The 21,709-nt window shown below is 46.2% G+C and overlaps 1 protein-coding gene across 1 annotated transcript in view; it reads left to right on the top strand.

The window, feature by feature from the left end:
- The first annotated feature begins 665 nt into the window (after positions 1 to 665).
- LOC119796116 (signal transducer and activator of transcription 5B-like) overlaps positions 666 to 21,709 on the top strand; it is a 31,063-nt gene continuing 10,019 nt past the window's right edge. Inside the window, exons 1-12 of the mRNA XM_038304526.1 lie at positions 666 to 806; positions 1,974 to 2,142; positions 2,218 to 2,374; positions 2,603 to 2,692; positions 2,778 to 2,955; positions 4,064 to 4,194; positions 4,724 to 4,875; positions 4,954 to 5,109; positions 5,372 to 5,551; positions 18,322 to 18,409; positions 18,511 to 18,633; positions 18,717 to 18,809. Of these exons, the coding sequence (XP_038160454.1) occupies positions 2,015 to 2,142; positions 2,218 to 2,374; positions 2,603 to 2,692; positions 2,778 to 2,955; positions 4,064 to 4,194; positions 4,724 to 4,875; positions 4,954 to 5,109; positions 5,372 to 5,551; positions 18,322 to 18,409; positions 18,511 to 18,633; positions 18,717 to 18,809 (1,476 nt within the window). The 5' untranslated portion in view covers positions 666 to 806; positions 1,974 to 2,014. The remainder of the gene's footprint in view (positions 807 to 1,973; positions 2,143 to 2,217; positions 2,375 to 2,602; positions 2,693 to 2,777; positions 2,956 to 4,063; positions 4,195 to 4,723; positions 4,876 to 4,953; positions 5,110 to 5,371; positions 5,552 to 18,321; positions 18,410 to 18,510; positions 18,634 to 18,716; positions 18,810 to 21,709) is intronic.

The raw sequence follows: 21,709 nt of genomic DNA, 5'->3' as shown, positions 1-21,709 counted from the left end.
TGTTTGCTGATAGATGTTTAATGAAGATAAAATTGTGCCTCCATCAGTAGTGGATTAGAGATAGACAGTTATGTTCACAAGTGGGCCAATTCAATTCAGTTTGGTTCTGGGAGATATTTAATGATGCAGAAAAGAACAATCTGATTGTACAATTTATTTATGGCGCTTTATAATATAAATCAGTGCTTTAAAGTATTTGCTCTCCTGCTTGAATTAATTATCTGTGCCCATGCTTTTTGAAAATTAATAAAAATGTTTTGCTCTTATGCTTCATGCTCTGGCTTCTCTTTTGGTGCCCTATTCTGCCCCTGTACAGTGTTGGATCAGCTGACGCCCCTGATCAGCTCTGAGTTTTCAGGTTGATGTAGAACTAGACTATCCAGATGCTGCACAACATCTAACAGCTGCACAACATCTAACAGCAAATGTCTAGAAGAACCTAAGAAAGATGAATTTGACAGTTCAGTGTTTGTACAAGTTAAAATTAAAATATTCAAATATAAAAACTATAAATGTTAAACAACTAAAAACTAAGGAGGAACAGGAGGAGGAGGAACAGGAGGAGGAGGAGCTGCGCAGCGCCGTCAGCAGCTCAGATCCCGGAAGTCTCTCTCGGTCCTGAACTCGCTTCTAAAAGTAGCGACGGTTCTGAGCGAGTTCCCCAGGTTCCCAAGGTTCTCCAGGTTCTGTTCGCTGCTGTCGGACCGGAACCAGTCAGACCGATCCGGTACCAGACAGACCCATCTGGACGGAACTGCAGGGCGGCTGGAGGAGAAGCATGGCGGGCTGAGCTACAGCCTCCTGAGGTGAGTGAAGGAGGGAAGGAAGGCCGCAGGAAGTGGAAGCTGCTCTGCTAGCTGCTAGCCTCTGGAACAGAACCGGGTCTGTCCCAAAGGAACCGAGTCTGTCCCAAAGGAACCGAATCAGTCCCAAAAGAACCGAATCAGTCCCAAAAGAACCGAGTCAGTCCCAAAAGACCCGGCCAAGTGGCTCCAATCGGTTCCGCCCCTCAGCGGCTGGTTTTCCAGGTAGAGGCTGTTCCTACCTGGAAGCTCAAGAGGAGCTGATCGCTTCTAGAAACTCCTCCCTGCTCTGAGGCTCAGGTTGAGGAGAACTGGATCCAGGTTGGGTAGAGTTCTTTATATCAGATCATTGGATCCAGGTCTGGTTCTGGATCATTGGATCCAGGTCTGGTTCTGGATCACTGGATCCAGGTTTGGTTCTGGATCAGCACGGCAGAGAAGAAGGAAGGATGGAGATCCACCTGTAGAAGATCCATGTTGGTAGAAAGATCTGGACAGATGTAGAACCAGCTGCAGGTGGTCAGGTCCTGGTTTCTGGTGGTAGATCCACCATCTTCTGGTTCTCCTGCTGCTGGGTCAACACCTGGACCACAGGTGAGATGGTAGAGAAACCGTCCTCCAGCAGTTAGCCGCCACGTCACATGGCATCCATCATGAGTGTCTGAGTCAGATTAACAACCAGACTTTGACTAGGCCACTCCACCTGGTTCAAAGCTGGCTAAAGTTCCTGATGAGCTGACCACCTCCTGCTGGAGAGCATCAATCAGGAATCCTGGCCCACAGCATCACACTGCTGCCACCGTGCTTCTCTAAAACACAGAATTCTGAACCAGATCAGAGTAGAAACACCTCCATAAAGGTCCACTTGGTTCTCATGGTTTCTCATTTCTTTGACTATCAGGAGATGTTTGATGGTGGATGTAATGTTCGGGTGTTTCTCTGTCTGATGGAGATGTAGATGTTAGTGATAGGAGTGTTAGGAGATCCTAGAAGGAGCTGTCGGTCACACGTTTCCTCAGATTAGTGAATAAAAGCAGTTAATCCATCAGCAGCTCCTAATTAGGGTCAGAGGTCAGCATATCACTACTCGCCTCTGGCTGACCTAGTTAAAAACACCTGCTTAATTTCCTGGATGTGAAGAGGTCAAAGGTCTTACCTCCTGTGTTCCAGGCTCCTTCCCCTGCTCCCCTCCTGGCTCCTCAGGTGGCGCCATGGCGATGTGGATTCAGGCCCAGCAGCTTCAGGGCGATGCGCTGCATCAGATGCAGGCGCTGTACGGTCAGCACTTCCCCATAGAGGTGCGACACTACCTGGCCCAGTGGATCGAGAGCCAGCCGTGGTACGGTACTGTTATGATCTAACGTGAGCCTGAGGCTCTGCAGGTTCCTCTTCCACTGCTGTTTTCTCTCCTCAGGGACTCGGTGGATCTAGATAACACAGGAGAAGAAGCTAAAGCTAAGCGTCTGCTGGACAGCCTGGTGGCAGAGCTGCAGAGAAAAGCTCAGCTGCAGGGAGGAGAGGACGGCTTCCTCCTGAAGATCAAACTGGGCCATTATGCCGACCAGTTCAAGGTAAGATGGAGAACATTCATTCATTCTGAGCCTGTGTGCTTCTATTTTCCGTGTCTCTCTCTGCTGCCAGACTCCTCTGGAGCTGTGCGCGACTCCTCTGTCGTTAGCTGAAGGCTTTCCTAGATGCTCCCTTGGATCAGCTGCTGCTGTAGGACGATGGTTCTGCTTCTCTGAGCGGCTGCAGCCTCCAGATGAAGTAACTCTGCTGTTTCCGTTTTATGTCTGCAGAGCACTTATGACCGCTGTCCGTTTGAGTTGGTGCGCTGCATCAAACACATCCTCCAATCAGAGCAGAGACTGGTTCAAGAAGCAACAAATGTAAGTTTGATGGATCTGACGTGGCTCTCGGCTCCACGCTGGAGCCAGAAGATGCCGTGAATGAAAGAGGTGACTGTGTTTGCAGGCCAGCTGTGGGGGCCGGGCGCAGGCCATGGACACGCTGTCCCAGCGCCACCAGCAGATCAACCAGGCCTTCGAAGAGCTGCGCCTGGCCACGCAGGAAACCGAGAACGAGCTCAGGAAACTGCAGCACAGCCAGGAGTACTTCATCATCCAGTACCAGGAGAACCTGCGCATCCAGGGTGAGGCTGGCGGCAGCGGGACCATGAGCAAAGGCTCATGGGAGCCGTTTGATTTCAGAGGCCGTTTGTTGGGAGTCAACGTCATGTCTTGTTGGGTTTCTGATCTCTGCAGGACGCCATTTAAATTCGTCCTCCATGTCTTTGACTCCCAGCATAGAGAAACTTTAAGCATCCAGCTGTTTACCTGTTGGTAAAATCAGACGCTCCTATTGGCTGTTTCCAGGCAAATAAAAGCCCTTTGATCTTTTCTAAAAACGGGACCGACTGTGATTGATGTTTTATTGATGTTTTGTTGTTTCTGTGGAGGGTTTGTGTTTCTAACAGACTGCTCTGGTTCTGTGTCAGTCTGTCCTTCTGGGCCTCTGCAGCTACCAGATCTGCTTCCTGCCAGTGACGTTACGCTAAGCTTGGCTGAACGTTGCCAAGTGATGTAAAACATAGTGGTTGCCCAGACAACGATAGTAACATCATGCAGCGTCCGTTAGCGTGTCTAATGGCCGATGAAGTTTTACCTGATCGATAACAAAACCGAAAAAACAGTTTCTGGTGAACAAAGTAACTGTTAGACTGTGATATAAAGAGCTTGGTTAGCCTGATTAAGCTAGACTACTTTTAACTTTGTATCAACAACTGTTCGTTATTCTACAAGTAGAATAACTGTTTTATTTGTCTACAATCTCTATGAAAGTCATTTTTCAGATGTTCCATTCGTCCTCCTCTGCCCTCAGATCTTAATAAAAAGAATAAAAATAACCTGAGCCTTTTCTTATCTCCTTGTTAAATAGCAGAGCTCAGCCTGTCGTAGAAGGCAGGACTTTCCTTCCAGACTGACAACTTTACAACTCTACTTTCAGCTACTTTAGATCGCCGATGAAATGGAAAATAATAACAGATATAGGGAATAATATGTTGAGACTTAAAGAGATTCGATCCTTAAGAAACAGGTGCAATACAGTTTGTCCGAGTGGCGTTGAAATATGATGATGTCATAAGAAGGGGCGGGGCCCTGAGCAGATCTGGTACCTACAGTGGGCCCCCCTTGCCCTCCGTAATGATCCAGACTTAGAAGGGTTGGTTGTGACCCTGCTTCCTTTTTCTGCCCTGCTAGCCCAGCTGACCAGCCTGCCCTCGGTGCCACTGGCTGAGCGGAAGCAGCGGGAGGCCGCCCTGCAGAGCAAGCGGGCCACTGTGGAGGCGTGGCTCGCCCGGGAGGCCAGCACACTACAGAAGTACAGGCTGGTACGGACGCACTTCCCATCTACGTTCTTCCCTCCGCCTCAGCGCTCTGCTGCAAAAAGGGGCCCAATAGCAGGAGGCTTCTTGTTGGTCAAACGTGATCCGTTTATTTTGTTTGGTTTTTAAACACAGTAGATACATTAGAAAGCTCTATCAAACATGGCCGACTCTTCAGGATAAAAGGTTTCAGGACATAAACAGGTTGTTGCTCCGCCCCTTTATGATGGGTCTCCTTGGAAACCAGGTGAGTTATCCTTGGTCTATTTCAGACACTGTCAGGTGAGTTACAGTGTAGTGAAGGATATGCAGCAGCGTTGACCTTTATGACCTTTGAACTGTGAGGAAGATGGCGGATGGTCTTCCTCAGAAGGTTCTGTCAGTTTTTAGCACCTTTAACCTGATTCCTCTTAACGAGGAAACATTCAGCCAAAATGTCGGCTCCACCTGGACCGTCATGGCTCTGCTGGTGGAGGACTAATCTGCTGCAGCTGCGGTGAGTCTGGACCTGCTGACCTTCAGAGTCTGTTTGTAGGACCTGGCAGAGCAGCACCAGAAGACTCTGGGTTTGCTGAGGAAGCAGCAGACTCTGATCCTGGAAGAGGAGCTGATCCAGTGGAAGCGCAGGCAGCAGCTGGCGGGGAACGGAGGTCCTCATGAGGGGGGGTTGGACGTCCTGCAGTCCTGGTATTGCATCTGATTTCCTTCTCTCAATTAGAGCTCCGCCTCATTGCCCAGGGTGTCTGACCTTTGTTTCTTCTGAAGGTGCGAGAAGCTGGCTGACATGATCTGGCAGAACCGACAGCAGATCCGGCGCTGTGAACATCTCACCCAGCAGCTTCCTCTGCCGGGCTCCATGGAGGACCTGCTGACCAAGCTCAACGCTGACATCACCGACATCATCTCCGCCCTGGTCACCAGGTGAGGAGATTCAGGCCCCTACTGGACCCCACCCCCAGAAGATGCTCTGCACCGCTGACCTTTGACCCACTTCAACCATCCTCTGATGTTGCGCCACTGATCTTAGACCTGCTCCAACCATCCTCTGCTGCTGTGGCTCCGTGTCTTTAATGGAGTGCCAGCCGTCTCTGCTCCTGGTGGAGGCGGTTCTGGTCCCGTTTCCTCAGTGGCTGAAGGGCTTCATCAGCTGCCTGCTAACCAACGTCTGCTTCCTCTGTTTCAGCACCTTCATCATTGAGAAGCAGCCTCCTCAGGTGTTAAAGACCCAGACTAAGTTTGCGGCGACGGTCCGTCTGCTGGTGGGTGGGAAGCTCAATGTCCACATGAACCCCCCCCAGGTGAAGGCCGTCATAGTCAGCGAGCTGCAGGCTAAAGCTCTCCTGAAGAACGAGAGCACGCACAGGTGAGGAAGTCAGCGGCGCCCGTTGGCAGAAGTTTGATTGGCTGTAAAAAAGGTCAATGTTTACATTCGGTTATGACGACGATGGCATTGGTTCTGATCTAGATTCATCTGATTATATGTGTTCACAGTGAGCGGATCACAGTTAATGGTTAACAGTTATTGGTTCACAGTGAGTGGATCACAGTTATTGGTTCACAGTGAGCAGTTCACAGTTATTGGTTCACAGTGAGCGGATCACAGTTATTGGTTCACAGTGAGTGGATCACAGTTATTGATTCGCAGTGATCAGTTCACAGGTATTAGTTCACAGTGAGCAGTTCACAGTTATTGGTTCACAGTGAGCGGTTCACAGTGAGTGGATCACAGTTATTGGTTCACAGTGAGTGGATCACAGTTATTGGTTCACAGTGAGTGGATCACAGTTATTGGTTCACAGTGAGCAGTTCACAGTTATTGGTTCACAGTGAGCAGTTCACAGTTATTGGTACACAGTGAGCGGATCATTTATTGGTACACAGTGAGCAGTTCACAGTTATTGGTACACAGTGAGCAGTTCACCGTTATTTGTTGACAGTGAGAAGTTCACAGTGAGCGGTTCACAGTTATTGGTTCACAGTGAGTGGATCACAGTTATTTGTTCACAGTGAGTGGATCACAGTTATTGGTTCACAGTGATCAGTTCACAGATATTAGTTCACAGTTATTGGTTCACAGTGAGCGGTTCACAGTGAGTGGATCACAGTTATTGGTACACAGTGAGCGGATCACAGTTATTGGTACACAGTGAGTGGATCACAGTTATTGGTACACAGTGAACGGATCACAGTTATTGGTACACAGTGAGCGGATGACAGTTATTGGTACACAGTGAGCGGATCACAGTTATTGGTACTCAGTGAGCAGTTCACAGTTATTTGTTCACAGTGAGAAGTTCACAGTAAGCGGTTCACAGTTATTGGTTCACAGTTATTGGTTCACAGTGAGTGGATCACAGTGAATGGATCACAGTTATTGGTTCACAGTGAGTGGATCAAAGTTATTGGTTCACAGTGAGTGGATCACAGTTATTGGTTCACAGTGAGCGGATCACAGTTATTGGTTCACAGGGAGTGGATCACAGTTATTGGTTCACAGTGGGCAGTTCAGTTATTGGTTCACAGTGAGCGGTTCAGTTATTGTTTCCCAGTTATTGGTTCACAGTGAGCGGTTCAGTTATTGTTTCCCAGTTATTGGTTCACAGTGAGCAGTTCAGTTATTGGTTCACAGTTATTGGTTCACAGTGAACAGTTCACAGTGAGCAGTTCAATTATTGGTTCACAGTGAGCGTATCACAGTTATTGGTTCACAGTGAGCAGGTCAGTTATCGGTTCACAGTTATTGGTTCACAGCGAGCAGTTCAGTTTTTGGTTCACAGTTATTGGTTCACAATGAGCGGTTCACAGTGAGCGGTTCACAGTTATTGCTTCACAGTGAGCGGTTCACAGTTATTGCTTCACAGTGAGCGGTTCACAGTTATTGGTTCACAGTGAGCGGTTCACAGTTATTGGTTCACAGTGAGCGGTTCACAGTTATTGGTTCACAGTGAGCGGTTCACAGTTATTGGTTCACAGTGAGCAGTTCAGTTATTAGTTAACATTTGTTGGTTCACAGTGAGCGTATCACAGTTATTGGTTCACAGTGGGCAGTTCAGTTATTGGTTCACAGTGAGCGGTTCAGTTATTGTTTCCCAGTTATTGGTTCACAGTGAGCAGTTCAGTTATTGGTTCACAGTTATTGGTTCACAGTGAACAGTTCACAGTGAGCAGTTCAATTATTGGTTCACAGTGAGCGTATCACAGTTATTGGTTCACAGTGAGCAGGTTAGTTATCGGTTCACAGTTATTGGTTCACAGCGAGCAGTTCAGTTTTTGGTTCACAGTTATTGGTTCACAATGAGCGGTTCACAGTGAGCGGTTCACAGTTATTGCTTCACAGTGAGCGGTTCACAGTTATTGGTTCACAGTGAGCGGTTCACAGTTATTGGTTCACAGTGAGCGGTTCACAGTTATTGGTTCACAGTGAGCAGTTCAGTTATTAGTTAACATTTATTGGTTCACAGTGAGCGTATCACAGTTATTGGTACTCAGTGAGCAGTTCACAGTTATTTGTTCACAGTGAGAAGTTCACAGTAAGCGGTTCACAGTTATTGGTTCACAGTTATTGGTTCACAGTGAGTGGATCACAGTGAATGGATCACAGTTATTGGTTCACAGTGAGTGGATCAAAGTTATTGGTTCACAGTGAGTGGATCACAGTTATTGGTTCACAGTGAGCGGATCACAGTTATTGGTTCACAGTGAGCGGATCACAGTTATTGGTTCACAGGGAGTGGATCACAGTTATTGGTTCACAGTGGGCAGTTCAGTTATTGGTTCACAGTGAGCGGTTCAGTTATTGTTTCCCAGTTATTGGTTCATAGTGAGCAGTTCAGTTATTGGTTCACAGTTATTGGTTCACAGTGAACAGTTCACAGTGAGCAGTTCAATTATTGGTTCACAGTGAGCGTATCACAGTTATTGGTTCACAGTGAGCAGGTCAGTTATCGGTTCACAGTTATTGGTTCACAGCGAGCAGTTCAGTTTTTGGTTCACAGTTATTGGTTCACAATGAGCGGTTCACAGTGAGCGGTTCACAGTTATTGCTTCACAGTGAGCGGTTCACAGTTATTGGTTCACAGTGAGCGGTTCACAGTTATTGGTTCACAGTGAGCGGTTCACAGTTATTGGTTCACAGTGAGCGGTTCACAGTTATTGGTTCACAGTGAGCGGTTCACAGTTATTGGTTCACAGTGAGCAGTTCAGTTATTAGTTAACATTTATTGGTTCACAGTGAGCGTATCACAGTTATTGGTTCACAGTGAGCGTATCACAGTTATTGGTTCACAGTGAGCGGATCACAGTCAGAAGTTCAGTTATTGGTTAACAGTTATTGGTTCAGAGTTATTGGTTCACAGTGATCTGATCACAGTGAGCGGATCACAGTTATAGGTTCACAGTGAGCAGTTCAGTTATTTGTTCACAGTGAGCAGTTCAGTTATTGGTTCACAGTGAGAGGATCACAGTTATTGGTTCACAGTGAGCGGATCACAGTTAATGGTTCACAGTGAGCGGTTCACAGTTATTGGTTCACAGTGAGCGGTTCACAGTTATTGGTTCACAGTGAGCAGTTCACAGTTATTGGTACACAGTGAGCGGATCAGTTATTGGTACACAGTGAGCAGTTCACAGTTATTGGTACACAGTGAGCAGTTCACCGTTATTTGTTGACAGTGAGAAGTTCACAGTGAGCGGTTCACAGTTATTGGTTCACAGTGAGTGGATCACAGTTATTTGTTCACAGTGAGTGGATCACAGTTATTGGTTCACAGTGATCAGTTCACAGATATTAGTTCACAGTTATTGGTTCACAGTTATTGGTTCACAGTGAGCGGTTCACAGTGAGTGGATCACAGTTATTGGTACACAGTGAGCGGATCACAGTTATTGGTACACAGTGAGTGGATCACAGTTATTGGTACACAGTGAACGGATCACAGTTATTGGTACACAGTGAGCGGATGACAGTTATTGGTACACAGTGAGCGGATCACAGTTATTGGTACTCAGTGAGCAGTTCACAGTTATTTGTTCACAGTGAGAAGTTCACAGTAAGCGGTTCACAGTTATTGGTTCACAGTTATTGGTTCACAGTGAGTGGATCACAGTGAATGGATCACAGTTATTGGTTCACAGTGAGTGGATCAAAGTTATTGGTTCACAGTGAGTGGATCACAGTTATTGGTTCACAGTGAGCGGATCACAGTTATTGGTTCACAGTGAGCGGATCACAGTTATTGGTTCACAGGGAGTGGATCACAGTTATTGGTTCACAGTGGGCAGTTCAGTTATTGGTTCACAGTGAGCGGTTCAGTTATTGTTTCCCAGTTATTGGTTCACAGTGAGCGGTTCAGTTATTGTTTCCCAGTTATTGGTTCACAGTGAGCAGTTCAGTTATTGGTTCACAGTTATTGGTTCACAGTGAACAGTTCACAGTGAGCAGTTCAATTATTGGTTCACAGTGAGCGTATCACAGTTATTGGTTCACAGTGAGCAGGTCAGTTATCGGTTCACAGTTATTGGTTCACAGCGAGCAGTTCAGTTTTTGGTTCACAGTTATTGGTTCACAATGAGCGGTTCACAGTGAGCGGTTCACAGTTATTGCTTCACAGTGAGCGGTTCACAGTTATTGCTTCACAGTGAGCGGTTCACAGTTATTGGTTCACAGTGAGCGGTTCACAGTTATTGGTTCACAGTGAGCGGTTCACAGTTATTGGTTCACAGTGAGCGGTTCACAGTTATTGGTTCACAGTGAGCAGTTCAGTTATTAGTTAACATTTATTGGTTCACAGTGAGCGTATCACAGTTATTGGTTCACAGTGGGCAGTTCAGTTATTGGTTCACAGTGAGCGGTTCAGTTATTGTTTCCCAGTTATTGGTTCACAGTGAGCAGTTCAGTTATTGGTTCACAGTTATTGGTTCACAGTGAACAGTTCACAGTGAGCAGTTCAATTATTGGTTCACAGTGAGCGTATCACAGTTATTGGTTCACAGTGAGCAGGTTAGTTATCGGTTCACAGTTATTGGTTCACAGCGAGCAGTTCAGTTTTTGGTTCACAGTTATTGGTTCACAATGAGCGGTTCACAGTGAGCGGTTCACAGTTATTGCTTCACAGTGAGCGGTTCACAGTTATTGGTTCACAGTGAGCGGTTCACAGTTATTGGTTCACAGTGAGCGGTTCACAGTTATTGGTTCACAGTGAGCAGTTCAGTTATTAGTTAACATTTATTGGTTCACAGTGAGCGTATCACAGTTATTGGTACTCAGTGAGCAGTTCACAGTTATTTGTTCACAGTGAGAAGTTCACAGTAAGCGGTTCACAGTTATTGGTTCACAGTTATTGGTTCACAGTGAGTGGATCACAGTGAATGGATCACAGTTATTGGTTCACAGTGAGTGGATCAAAGTTATTGGTTCACAGTGAGTGGATCACAGTTATTGGTTCACAGTGAGCGGATCACAGTTATTGGTTCACAGTGAGCGGATCACAGTTATTGGTTCACAGGGAGTGGATCACAGTTATTGGTTCACAGTGGGCAGTTCAGTTATTGGTTCACAGTGAGCGGTTCAGTTATTGTTTCCCAGTTATTGGTTCACAGTGAGCAGTTCAGTTATTGGTTCACAGTTATTGGTTCACAGTGAACAGTTCACAGTGAGCAGTTCAATTATTGGTTCACAGTGAGCGTATCACAGTTATTGGTTCACAGTGAGCAGGTCAGTTATCGGTTCACAGTTATTGGTTCACAGCGAGCAGTTCAGTTTTTGGTTCACAGTTATTGGTTCACAATGAGCGGTTCACAGTGAGCGGTTCACAGTTATTGCTTCACAGTGAGCGGTTCACAGTTATTGGTTCACAGTGAGCGGTTCACAGTTATTGGTTCACAGTGAGCGGTTCACAGTTATTGGTTCACAGTGAGCGGTTCACAGTTATTGGTTCACAGTGAGCGGTTCACAGTTATTGGTTCACAGTGAGCGGTTCACAGTTATTGGTTCACAGTGAGCAGTTCAGTTATTAGTTAACATTTATTGGTTCACAGTGAGCGTATCACAGTTATTGGTTCACAGTGAGCGTATCACAGTTATTGGTTCACAGTGAGCGTATCACAGTTATTGGTTCACAGTGAGCGGATCACAGTCAGCAGTTCAGTTATTGGTTAACAGTTATTGGTTCAGAGTTATTGGTTCACAGTGATCTGATCACAGTGAGCGGATCACAGTTATAGGTTCACAGTGAGCAGTTCAGTTATTTGTTCACAGTGAGCAGTTCAGTTATTGGTTCACAGTGAGAGGATCACAGTTATTGGTTCACAGTGAGCGGATCACAGTTAATGGTTCACAGTGAGCGGTTCACAGTTATTGGTTCACAGTGAGCGGTTCACAGTTATTGGTTCACAGTGAGCGGTTCACAGTTATTGGTTCACAGTGAGCGGTTCACAGTTATTGGTTCACAGTGAGCATATCACAGTGAGCAGTTCAGTTATTGGTTAACAGTTATTGGTTCACAGTTATTGGTTCACTGTGAGCAGTTCAGTTATTGGTTCACTGTGAGCAGTTCAGTTATTGGTTCACTGTGAGCAGTTCAGTTATTGGTTCTCAGTGAGCAATTCAGTTATTGGTTCTCAGTGAGCAATTCAGTTATTGATTCACATTGAGCGGTTCACAGTTATTGGTTCACACTGAGCAGTTCAGTTATTGGTTAACAGTTATTGGTTCACAGTGAGCATATCACAGTTATTGGTTCACAGTGAACAGTTCACAGTGAGCAGTTCAGTTATTGGTTAAAAGTTATTGGTTCAGGGTTATTGGTTAACAGTTATTGGTTCACTGTGAGCAGTTCAATTATTGGTTCACAGTTATTGGTTCACAGTGAGCAGTTCAGTTATTTGTTCACAGTTATTGATTCACAGTGAGCAGTTCAGTTATTGGTTAACAGTTATTAGTTCACAGTGAGCAGTTCACAGTGAGCAGTACAGTTATTGGTTAACAGTTATTGGTTCAGGGTTATTGGTTCACAGTTATTGGTTCACTGTGAGAAATTCAGTTATTGGTTCACAGTGAGCAGTTCAGTTATTGGTTCACAGTGATCGGATCACAGTGAGCGGATCGCAGTTATTGGTTAACAGTTATAGGTTCAAAGTGAGTGATTCACAGTGAGCACTTCAGTTATTGGTTCACAGATAATGGTTCACAGTGAGGGGTTCACAGTTAGCAGTTCAGTTATTGGTTCACAGTGAGCGGTTCACAGTTATTGGTTCACAGTGAGCAGTTCAGTTATTGGTTCTAAGTTATTAGTTCACAGTGAGCAGTTCAGTTATTGCTTCACAGTGAGCAGTTCAGCTATTGGTTCACACTCAATGTTTTATTTCGTATGACTCGTCGCAGTATCCCACGGCCAGACATGCTTGTGACACAAAGCAGCGGGCGTCAACACATCTGCAGCGACATCTGCTGGACTGGAAGTTGTATTACACTTGGTTTGGCTAATGTGCGCCAACCATTCATGTATTTTATTTGTTCTTGCCTTGCTCTTGCCTTCTTGCCTTCAAGAATCGATGCAGTAGATCACAAAAATTAGAATGGTGATGCATCATCATTGCGATTATTTTGCACACCCTTACAGTGAACCAATAACTGAACTAATCACTGTGAACCGATAACTGAACCGCTCACTGTGAACCAATAACTGTTAACCAATAACTGAACTGCTCACTGTGAACCAATAACTGTGAACCGCTCACTGTGAACCATTAACTGTGAACCGCTCACTGTGAACCAATAACTGTGATCCGCTCACTGTGAACCAATAACTGTGATCTGCTAACTGTGATCCGCTCACTGTGAACCAATAACTGTGATCCGCTCACTGTGAACCAATAACTGTGATCCGCTCACTGTGAACCAATAACTGTGAGCAGTTCAATTATTGGTTCACAGTGAGTAGTTCAGCTATTGGTTCACAGTAAGCAGTTCAGCTATTGGTTCACAGTGAGCAGATCACAGTTATTGGTTCACAGTTATTGGTTCACAGGGAGCAGTTCAGTTATTGGTTCACAGTTATTGGTTCAGAGTTATTGGTTCACAGTGATCTGATCACAGTGAGCGGATCACAGTTATTGGTTCACAGTGAGCAGTTCAGTTATTGGTTCACAGTGAGCAGTTCAGTTATTGGTTCACAGTAAGCAGTTCAGTTATTGGTTCACAGTAAGCAGTTCAGTTATTGGTTCACAGTGAGTGGATCACAGTTATTGGTTCACAGTGAGCAGTTCAGTTATTGGTTCACAGTAAGCAGTTCAGTTATTGGTTCACAGTGAGCGGTTCACAGTTATTGGTTCACAGTGAGCGGATCACAGTTATTGGTTCACAGTGAGCAGTTCAGTTATTGGTTCACAGTAAGCAGTTCAGTTATTGGTTCACAGTTATTGGTTCACAGGGAGCAGTTCAGTTATTGGTTCACAGTTATTGGTTCACAGTGAGCAGTTCAATTACAGGTGCTGGTCATAAAATTAGAATATCATGAAAAAGTAGATTGATTTCAGTAATTCCATTTAAAAAGTGAAACTTGTATATTATATTCATACATTACATACAAACTCATATATTTCAGATGTTTATTTTGTTTAATTTTGATGATTACAAATGACAACAAATGAAAATCTCAAATTCATCATATCAGAAAATTAGAATATTACTGAAGACCAATAAAAACAAAGGATTTATAGAAATGTTGGCCAACTGAAAAGTATGAACAAGAAAAGTATGAGCATGTACAGCACTCAGTATTTAGTTGGGCCTCCTTTGGCCTGTATTACTGCAGCAATGCGGCGTGGCATGGAGTCGATCAGTCTGTGGCACTGCTCAGGTGTTATGATAGCCCAGGTTGCTCTAATAGTGGCTTTTAGCTCTTCTGAATTGTTGGGTCTGGTGTATTGCATCTTCTTCTTCACAATACCCCATAGATTTTCTATGGGGTTAAGGTCAGGAGAGTTTGCTGGCCAATTAAGAACAGGGATACCATGGTCCTTCAACCAGGTACTGGTAGCTTTGGCACTGTGTGCAGGTGCCAAGTCCTGTTGGAAAATGAAATCTGCATCTCCAAAAAGTTGGTCAGCTGCAGGAAGCATGAAGTGCTCTAAAACTTCCTGGTATGTGGCTGCGTTGACCCTGGACCTCAGAAAACACAATGGACCAACACCAGCAGATGACATGGCACCCCAAACCATCACTGACTGTGGAAACTTTACACTGGACTTCAAGCAACGTGGATGAAGTGCCTCTCTTCTTTTCCTCCAGACTCTGGGACCTTGATTTCCAAAGGAAATGCAAAATTTACTTTCATCAGAGAACATGACTTTGGACCACTCACCAGCAGTCCAGTCCTGTTTCTCTTTAGCCCAGGCAAGACGCTTCTGACGCTGTCTGTGGTTCAAGAGTGGCTTGACACAAGGAATGCGACAGCAGAAACCCATGTCTTTCATACGTCTGTGTGTGGTGGTTCTTGAAGCACTCACTCCAGCTGCAGTCCACTCTTTGTGAATCTCCCCCACATTTTTGAAGGGGTTTTGTTTCACAATCCTCTCCAGGGTGCGGTTATCTCTCTTGCTTGTACACTTTTTTCGACCACATCTTTTCCTTCCCTTCGCCTCTCTATTAATGTGCTTGGACACTGAGCTCTGTGAACAGCCAGCCTCTTTAGCGATGACCTTTTGTGTCTTGCCCTCCTTGTGCAAGGTGTCGATGGTCGTCTTTTGGACAACTGTCAAGTCAGCAGTCTTCCCCATGATTGTGTAGCCTATAGAACTAGACTGAAAGACCATTTAAAGGCTTTTGCAGGTGGTTTGAGTTAATTAGCTGATTAGAGTGTGGCACCAGGGGCCATCAATTTTGAACCTTTTCACAATATTCTAATTTTCTGATATGATGAATTTGAGATTTTCATTTGTTGTCATTTGTAATCATCAAAATTAAACAAAATAAACATCTGAAATATATGAGTTTGTATGTAATGTATGAATATAATATACAAGTTTCACTTTTTAAATGGAATTACTGAAATCAATCTACTTTTTCATGATATTCTAATTTTATGACCAGCACCTGTATTGTTTCACAGTGAGCAGTTCAGCTATTGGTTCACAGTGAGCGGATCACAGTTTTTGGTTCACAGTGAGCGGATTCCAGTTATTGGTTCACAGTGAGCGGTTCACAGTTTTTGGTTCACAGTGAGCAGTTCAATTATTGATTCACAGTGAGCAGTTCAGTTATTGGTTCACAGTGAGCAGTTCAGTTATTGGTTCACAGTAAGCAGTTCAGTTATTGGTTCACAGTTAGCAGTTCAGTTATTGGTTCACAGTAAGCAGTTCAGTTATTGGTTCACAGTTAGCAGTTCAGTTATTGGTTCACAGTTAGCAGTTCAGTTATTGGTTCACAGTGAGCAGTTCAGTTATTGGTTCACAGTTATTGCTTCACAGTGAGCAGTTCAGTTATTGCTTCACAGTGAGCGGTTCAAAGTTATTGGTTCACAGTGAGCGGTTCACAGTTATTGGTTCACAGTGAGCAGTTCAATTATTGTTTCACAGTGAGCAGTTCAGCTATTGGTTCACAGTGAGCGGATCACAGTGAGCGGATCACAGTAATTGGTTCACAGTGAGCAGTTCAGCTATTGGTTCACAGTGAGCGGATCACAGTTATTGGTTCACAGTGAGCAGTTCAATTATTGGTTCACAGTAAGCAGTTCAGTTATTGGTTCACAGTTATTGGTTCACAGGGAGCAGTTCAGTTATTGGTTCACAGTTATTGGTTCAGAGTTATTGGTTCACAGTGATCTGATCACAGTGAGCGGATCACAGTTATTGGTTCACAGTGAGCAGTTCAGTTATTGGTTCACAGTAAGCAGTTCAGTTATTGGTTCACAGTAAGCAGTTCAGTTATTGGTTCACAGTAAGCAGTTCAGTTATTGGTTCACAGTGAGTGGATCACAGTTATTGGTTCACAGTGAGCAGTTCAGTTATTGGTTCACAGTGAGCGGATCACAGTTTTTGGTTCACAGTGAGCGGATTCCAGTTATTGGTTCACAGTGAGCGGTTCACAATTTTTGGTTCACAGTGAGCAGTTCAATTATTGGTTCACAGTGAGCAGTTCAATTATTGTTTCACAGTGAGCAGTTCAGCTATTGGTTCACAGTGAGCGGATCACAGTGAGCGGATCACAGTTATTGGTTCACAGTGAGAAGTTCAGTTATTGGTTCACAGTAAGCAGTTCAGTTATTGGTTCACAGTAAGCAGTTCAGCTATTGGTTCACAGTGAGCGGATCAGTTATTGGTTCACAGTAAGCAGTTCAGTTATTGGTTCACAGTTATTGGTTCACAGGGAGCAGTTCAGTTATTGGTTCACAGTTATTGGTTCAGAGTTATTGGTTCACAGTGATCTGATCACAGTGAGCGGATCACAGTTATTCGTTCACAGTGAGCAGTCCAGTTATTCGTTCACAGTAAGCAGTTCAGTTATTGGTTCACAGTAAGCAGTTCAGTCATTGGTTCACAGTGAGTGGATCACAGTTATTGGTTCACAGTGAGCAGTTCAGTTATTGGTTCACAGTAAGCAGTTCAGTTATTGGTTCACAGTGAGCGGATCACAGTTTTTGGTTCACAGTGAGCGGATTCCAGTTATTGGTTCACAGTGAGCGGTTCACAGTTTTTGGTTCACAGTGAGCAGTTCAATTATTGGTTCACAGTGAGCAGTTCAGTTATTGGTTCACAGTTAGCAGTTCAGTTATTGGTTCACAGTTATTGCTTCACAGTGAGCAGTTCAGTTATTGCTTCACAGTGAGCGGTTCAAAGTTATTGGTTCACAGTGAGCGGTTCACAGTTAATGGTTCACAGTGAGCGGTTGACATTTATTGGTTCACAGTGAGCGGTTGACAGTTATTGGTTCACAGTGAGCAGTGCGGTTATTGGTTAACAGTTATTGGTTCACAGTGAGCATATTCCAGTTATTGGTTCACATTAAGCGGATCCAGTTATTGGTTCACAGTGAGCAGTTCAGTTATTGGTTCACAGTGAGCAGTTCAGTTATTGGTTCACAGTGAGCAGTTCAGTTATTGGTTCAGAGTGAGCAGTTCAGTTATTGGTTCACAGCGAGCAGTTCAGTTATTGGTTCACAGTGAGCAGTTCAGTTATTGGTTCACAGTAAGCAGTTCAGTTTTTGGTTCACAGTGAGCAGTTCAGTTGTTGGTTCACAGTAAGCTGTTCAGTTGTTGGTTCACAGTGAGCAGTTCAGTTATTGGTTCACAGTGAGCAGTTCAGTTATTGGTTCACAGTGAGCAGTTCAGTTATTGGTTCACAGTAAGCAGTTCAGTTGTTGGTTCACAGTGAGCAGTTCAGTTATTGGTTCACAGTGAGCAGTTCAGTTATTGGTTCACAGTGAGCAGTTCAGTTATTGGTTCACAGTGAGCGGATCACAGTTATTGGTTCACAGTGAGCGGATCACAGTTATTGGTTCACAGTGAGCAGTTCAGTTATTGGTTCACAGTGAGCAGTTCAGTTATTGGTTCACAATAAGCAGTTCAGTTATAGTTCAGTTATTGGTTCACAATGAGCAGTTCAGTTATTGGTTCACAATGAGCAGTTCAGTTATTGGTTCACAGTAAGCAGTTCAGTTATTGGTTCACAGTAAGCAGTTCAGTTATTGGTTCACAGTGAGTGGATCACAGTTATTGGTTCACAGTGAGCAGTTCAGTTATTGGTTCACAGTAAGCAGTTCAGTTATTGGTTCACAGTTATTAGTTCACAGTGAGCGGATCACAGTTATTGGTTCACAGTGAGCAGATTCCAGTTATTGGTTCACAGTGAGCGGTTCACAGTTTTTGGTTCACAGTTATTGGTTCACAGTGAGGGGTTCACAGTTATTGGTTCACAGTAAGCGGTTTACAGTGAATGGTTGATCGTGTTCTGAGGTTCGGGCCTTAATATGTTAGAGTTTCTGCTCTAGACATCTGTAGATTTTTATTTTCTGTGATCTGAGTTTTTTAGGTTTAATTGGATCAAACTGAAGCTAATATCCTGGTGAACCTTCATTAGGAGGTTCCTGCTTTCCGCTTCTGAAGGAAACTGATGTTTGGTTCTGTGTTTGTCTCAAAGTGAAAGCAGCGGAGATATCCTGAACAACAATTGCGTGATGGAGTACCACCAGGCCACAGGGACCCTCAGTGCCAACTTCAGGAACATGGTAACTGTTCCGACCAGGCGAGGACTGGCCGCTGCTTCAGTTCCTCCTGTAGTTCCCGATGACTCTAAGCTTGCAGCAATTTCACTTTCCTTCTTTTTCAGTCCCTGAAGCGAATTAAACGTTCTGATCGCCGCGGTGCCGAGTCCGTGACAGAGGAGAAGTTTACCATCCTGTTCGAGTCCCAGTTCAGCATCGGAGGAAACGAGCTGGTTTTTCACGTCAAGGTTATTAAGCTTGAAGGTTTCCGTCATTTCCAGAACTGGGTCAATCCTGATTTTCAGCTTCATGCTCCATCTGTGGCCTGCAGACGCTGTCTCTACCTGTGGTGGTGATCGTCCACGGCAGTCAGGACAACAACGCCACAGCAACCGTCCTGTGGGACAACGCCTTTGCTGAGCCGGTAAGTTATGTGCAGGTTCTGGATGGTACCAGTCCATCTGGGCTGTCAGTAGATGTTTCATTTTATGATCACATTTCATCATAATGAGGTTCTATTTCATCCCTACTGACCGCCAGAGGGCGGTGCTGAAAGCACTGAATGTTCCCTTCGGGCATGCGCAGTTCGAGTAATTATACCAAGAGTCACACCTGTGACACCGGATGACCACTCAGAAGCTATATAGCCTGGTGTCATCCTTTGCTCTGCTCCTTTTTTCTTTTCGCAAGCGGTTCGCTAACTTCCCCGTTGTCTGAAGCCCCTGTATCTTGACCGGAGTTGCGGTTATTCTCCGCCCTCCCAGGGCTGCAACGGGTCGATTCTGAGGATTACGGAAGGTAAGTGAGTTGTTTGCTGGTGATGGTAGCGTCCGCGCCCCCTCTCCCGTCTCACGACTTTAGCTTTTTACCTACAGCTTCGTGCTGTTTTGTTTCGAACTGGTGACGGCAGCGTTTTCGCCCCTACTCCCAGTGTGAATAACTTCACTGCCGAAGTTATATACGGCTAACGTAGTTATCGTCTTTAGTTTGTTGGTGTTATACCTAGTGACGGCAGCGGTTTTCGCCCCCTCTCCCAGTATATTCCCTACTTTTGCATCCTTTTTTTCACCGGTCTGCGCTGCTATAATTACTGACGGCCGCGGTTTTCGCCCCCTCTCCCAACCAAGTGTGGTCTACTTCGTTTGCCGAAGTTGGAGACGGCTAACGTTGTTAGCCTTTTTTGGTTTGTTTGCAGCCTTCTTCATCGGTCTGCTTAGTTATGAATGGTGACGGCAGCGTTTTCGCCCCCTCTCCCAAAATCAACCTTTTTTGCAGCCTTTTCGTTGGTCTGCTCTCTTAATTGGTGACGGCAGCGTTGTTCGCTCCTACTCCCAACTTAAGTTTCCATACAGCTAACGTTGTTAGCTTTTTTGGTTTATTGGTTTTATACCTGGTGACGGTAGCGGTTCTCGCCCCCTCTCCCAGTATCGGCTGCCTCGTGCTCGCAGCCTCTTTCGTTTCTCTGCTGTAATTGGTGACGGCTGCGTTTGCGCCCCCTCTCCCGATTTTCGATAACTTTCTGTTCTTTAAGCCTTGTCGGCCTTCGACATGGATGGCTCTCACAGCTGCATGGATTGTGGGGCTGCACTGCAGGCAGAGGATGTCCACGACCTGTGCCCTACCTGCCTTGGACATGAGCACCTTTTGGAGGCGCTGTCTGAGAACCCCTGTATGAACTGCAGCTTTATGCCCCATGCAGTGAGGGTGGCCCGGTTGGCCCAGTTGTGCCCCCAGGAGGGCTCGGACCTTCCGCCCTCTGGGCAGGTGGTTCCCCCCAAGCGTTCTAAGCGCCGTGGTGGGACCACAGCATCTGTGCCCCTCCCCCGGAGGAAGCGGGCCAAACCTGACCAGGGCCTGTCCACAAGGGTGGAGCAGTTGTCAGCAGAGCTGGCAGAGATGAAGTCCTTGTTGCAGACACGGCAATCTGATCCCTCGCTCCCAGTGGTTGGGCTCTCTTCCCCACCAATGCCCGAGCTGGTTGTAGAGGATGACGTTATCTCTCTGGCTGCTTCCGCTTCTCATTTTAGAGATGAGGAGGAGGCAGGGTCCTCTCAAGCCTCTGAGGCTGGTTCATTTTCATCTCAGAGTGCGGTTGGAGAGGCCAGTGACGGTTCCATGCGGGAGGTCATGTCTATGGCCCTGAAGCAGCTGCAGCTGGAACTCCCACAAGGAGAGGCATCCAGCTCCGGCAGTGCCTTTTTCAGACATGGAAGGGCTCCTACTCCTTTTTCTGTACCTCTATCAGAGGAGTACTTGAAGGAGTTACACGCCTGTTGGCGGGAACCGAGAGCGCTGTCGCGTCTCTCATCGGATGGTCGTGTATTAGCTGCCATGCATGAGTCGGTGAAGGCCGGCCTGGACCGTATGCCAGCAATTGAACCAGCTGTTGCTTCACTGATTGTGTCACCAGATGAAGCCCTGCGTCCTGATGTCCGGTGCCCGCGGACTCAATGTCGGGTTAAAGATGACCTCCTCTGTAAGGCGTACAATGCAGGAGCGCCTTGGCAATTCTCTGGCGCACCTCATGTTTGCCCTGTCTGCATCTGTTCAGGACACTGGTGGTGCAAGTGCGGCGGTTGGTTATAGTGACGCAGCGCTGCAGGCCTTCGCGCTGATGACCAGAGAGCTTGGACGGGTCATGTCTTTCCTTGTCCAAGCTCGTAGACAGGTCTGGTTGGCACAATCTCCTCTGACTGAAGCATGCCGTAGGACCCTCAGGGGTGTCCCGGTTGTACCAGGGGAGCTGTTTGGATCAGCTGCCTTGGAGGCGCTGGAACGGACTGCTCAGGCACGTCAGACTAGCCAGCAGCTTTCCGGCCTTCGCAGGAGCATACCTGCCTTTCCCCAGCGTTCGGGCCGCCCTGCCACTACCCCCAGCGTTCAGCCACGACCTCAGACTGGTGGCAGACCTGTTGGTTCCTATCCCCATGATGTGCGGCAGAGACCGAGGAGGGACTTTCGTGAGCCAGTCTGCCGCCCTGTTAGACAGACCCGGGCCTCAAATCCTGGACGCCCTCCCCCCAGAGCCCCCAGGGGCCGTGGGGATAGAAGATGATGCCACCGGGCCAGCCGTCGGACATTTTTCCCATCAGCAGCTGAATTTCTGGGCTGCTCATGCCGTAGATCCATGGGTGGTTGCCACCTTAACCAATGGCTACAGGCTCCAGTTCCGACGGCGGCCCCCCCTCTCACACCGGGTCAAGATGACTGTCATCACAGACCCGGTGAAATCTCAGGCACTAGACCAGGAGCTTTCCGCCCTCCTGGGCAAGGGGGCAATCGAGTCTGTAGATCCTCTGCGGCAACCCAGAGGCTACTACTCCA

Source organism: Cyprinodon tularosa, unplaced genomic scaffold (assembly GCF_016077235.1).
Source record: "Cyprinodon tularosa strain WSP-4 unplaced genomic scaffold, ASM1607723v1 ctg537, whole genome shotgun sequence".
In the NCBI taxonomy this organism is placed as follows: domain Eukaryota; kingdom Metazoa; phylum Chordata; class Actinopteri; order Cyprinodontiformes; family Cyprinodontidae; genus Cyprinodon; species Cyprinodon tularosa.
The sequence above is the reverse complement of the archived record's forward strand: the minus strand, read 5'-3'. Positions and strand labels throughout refer to the sequence as shown.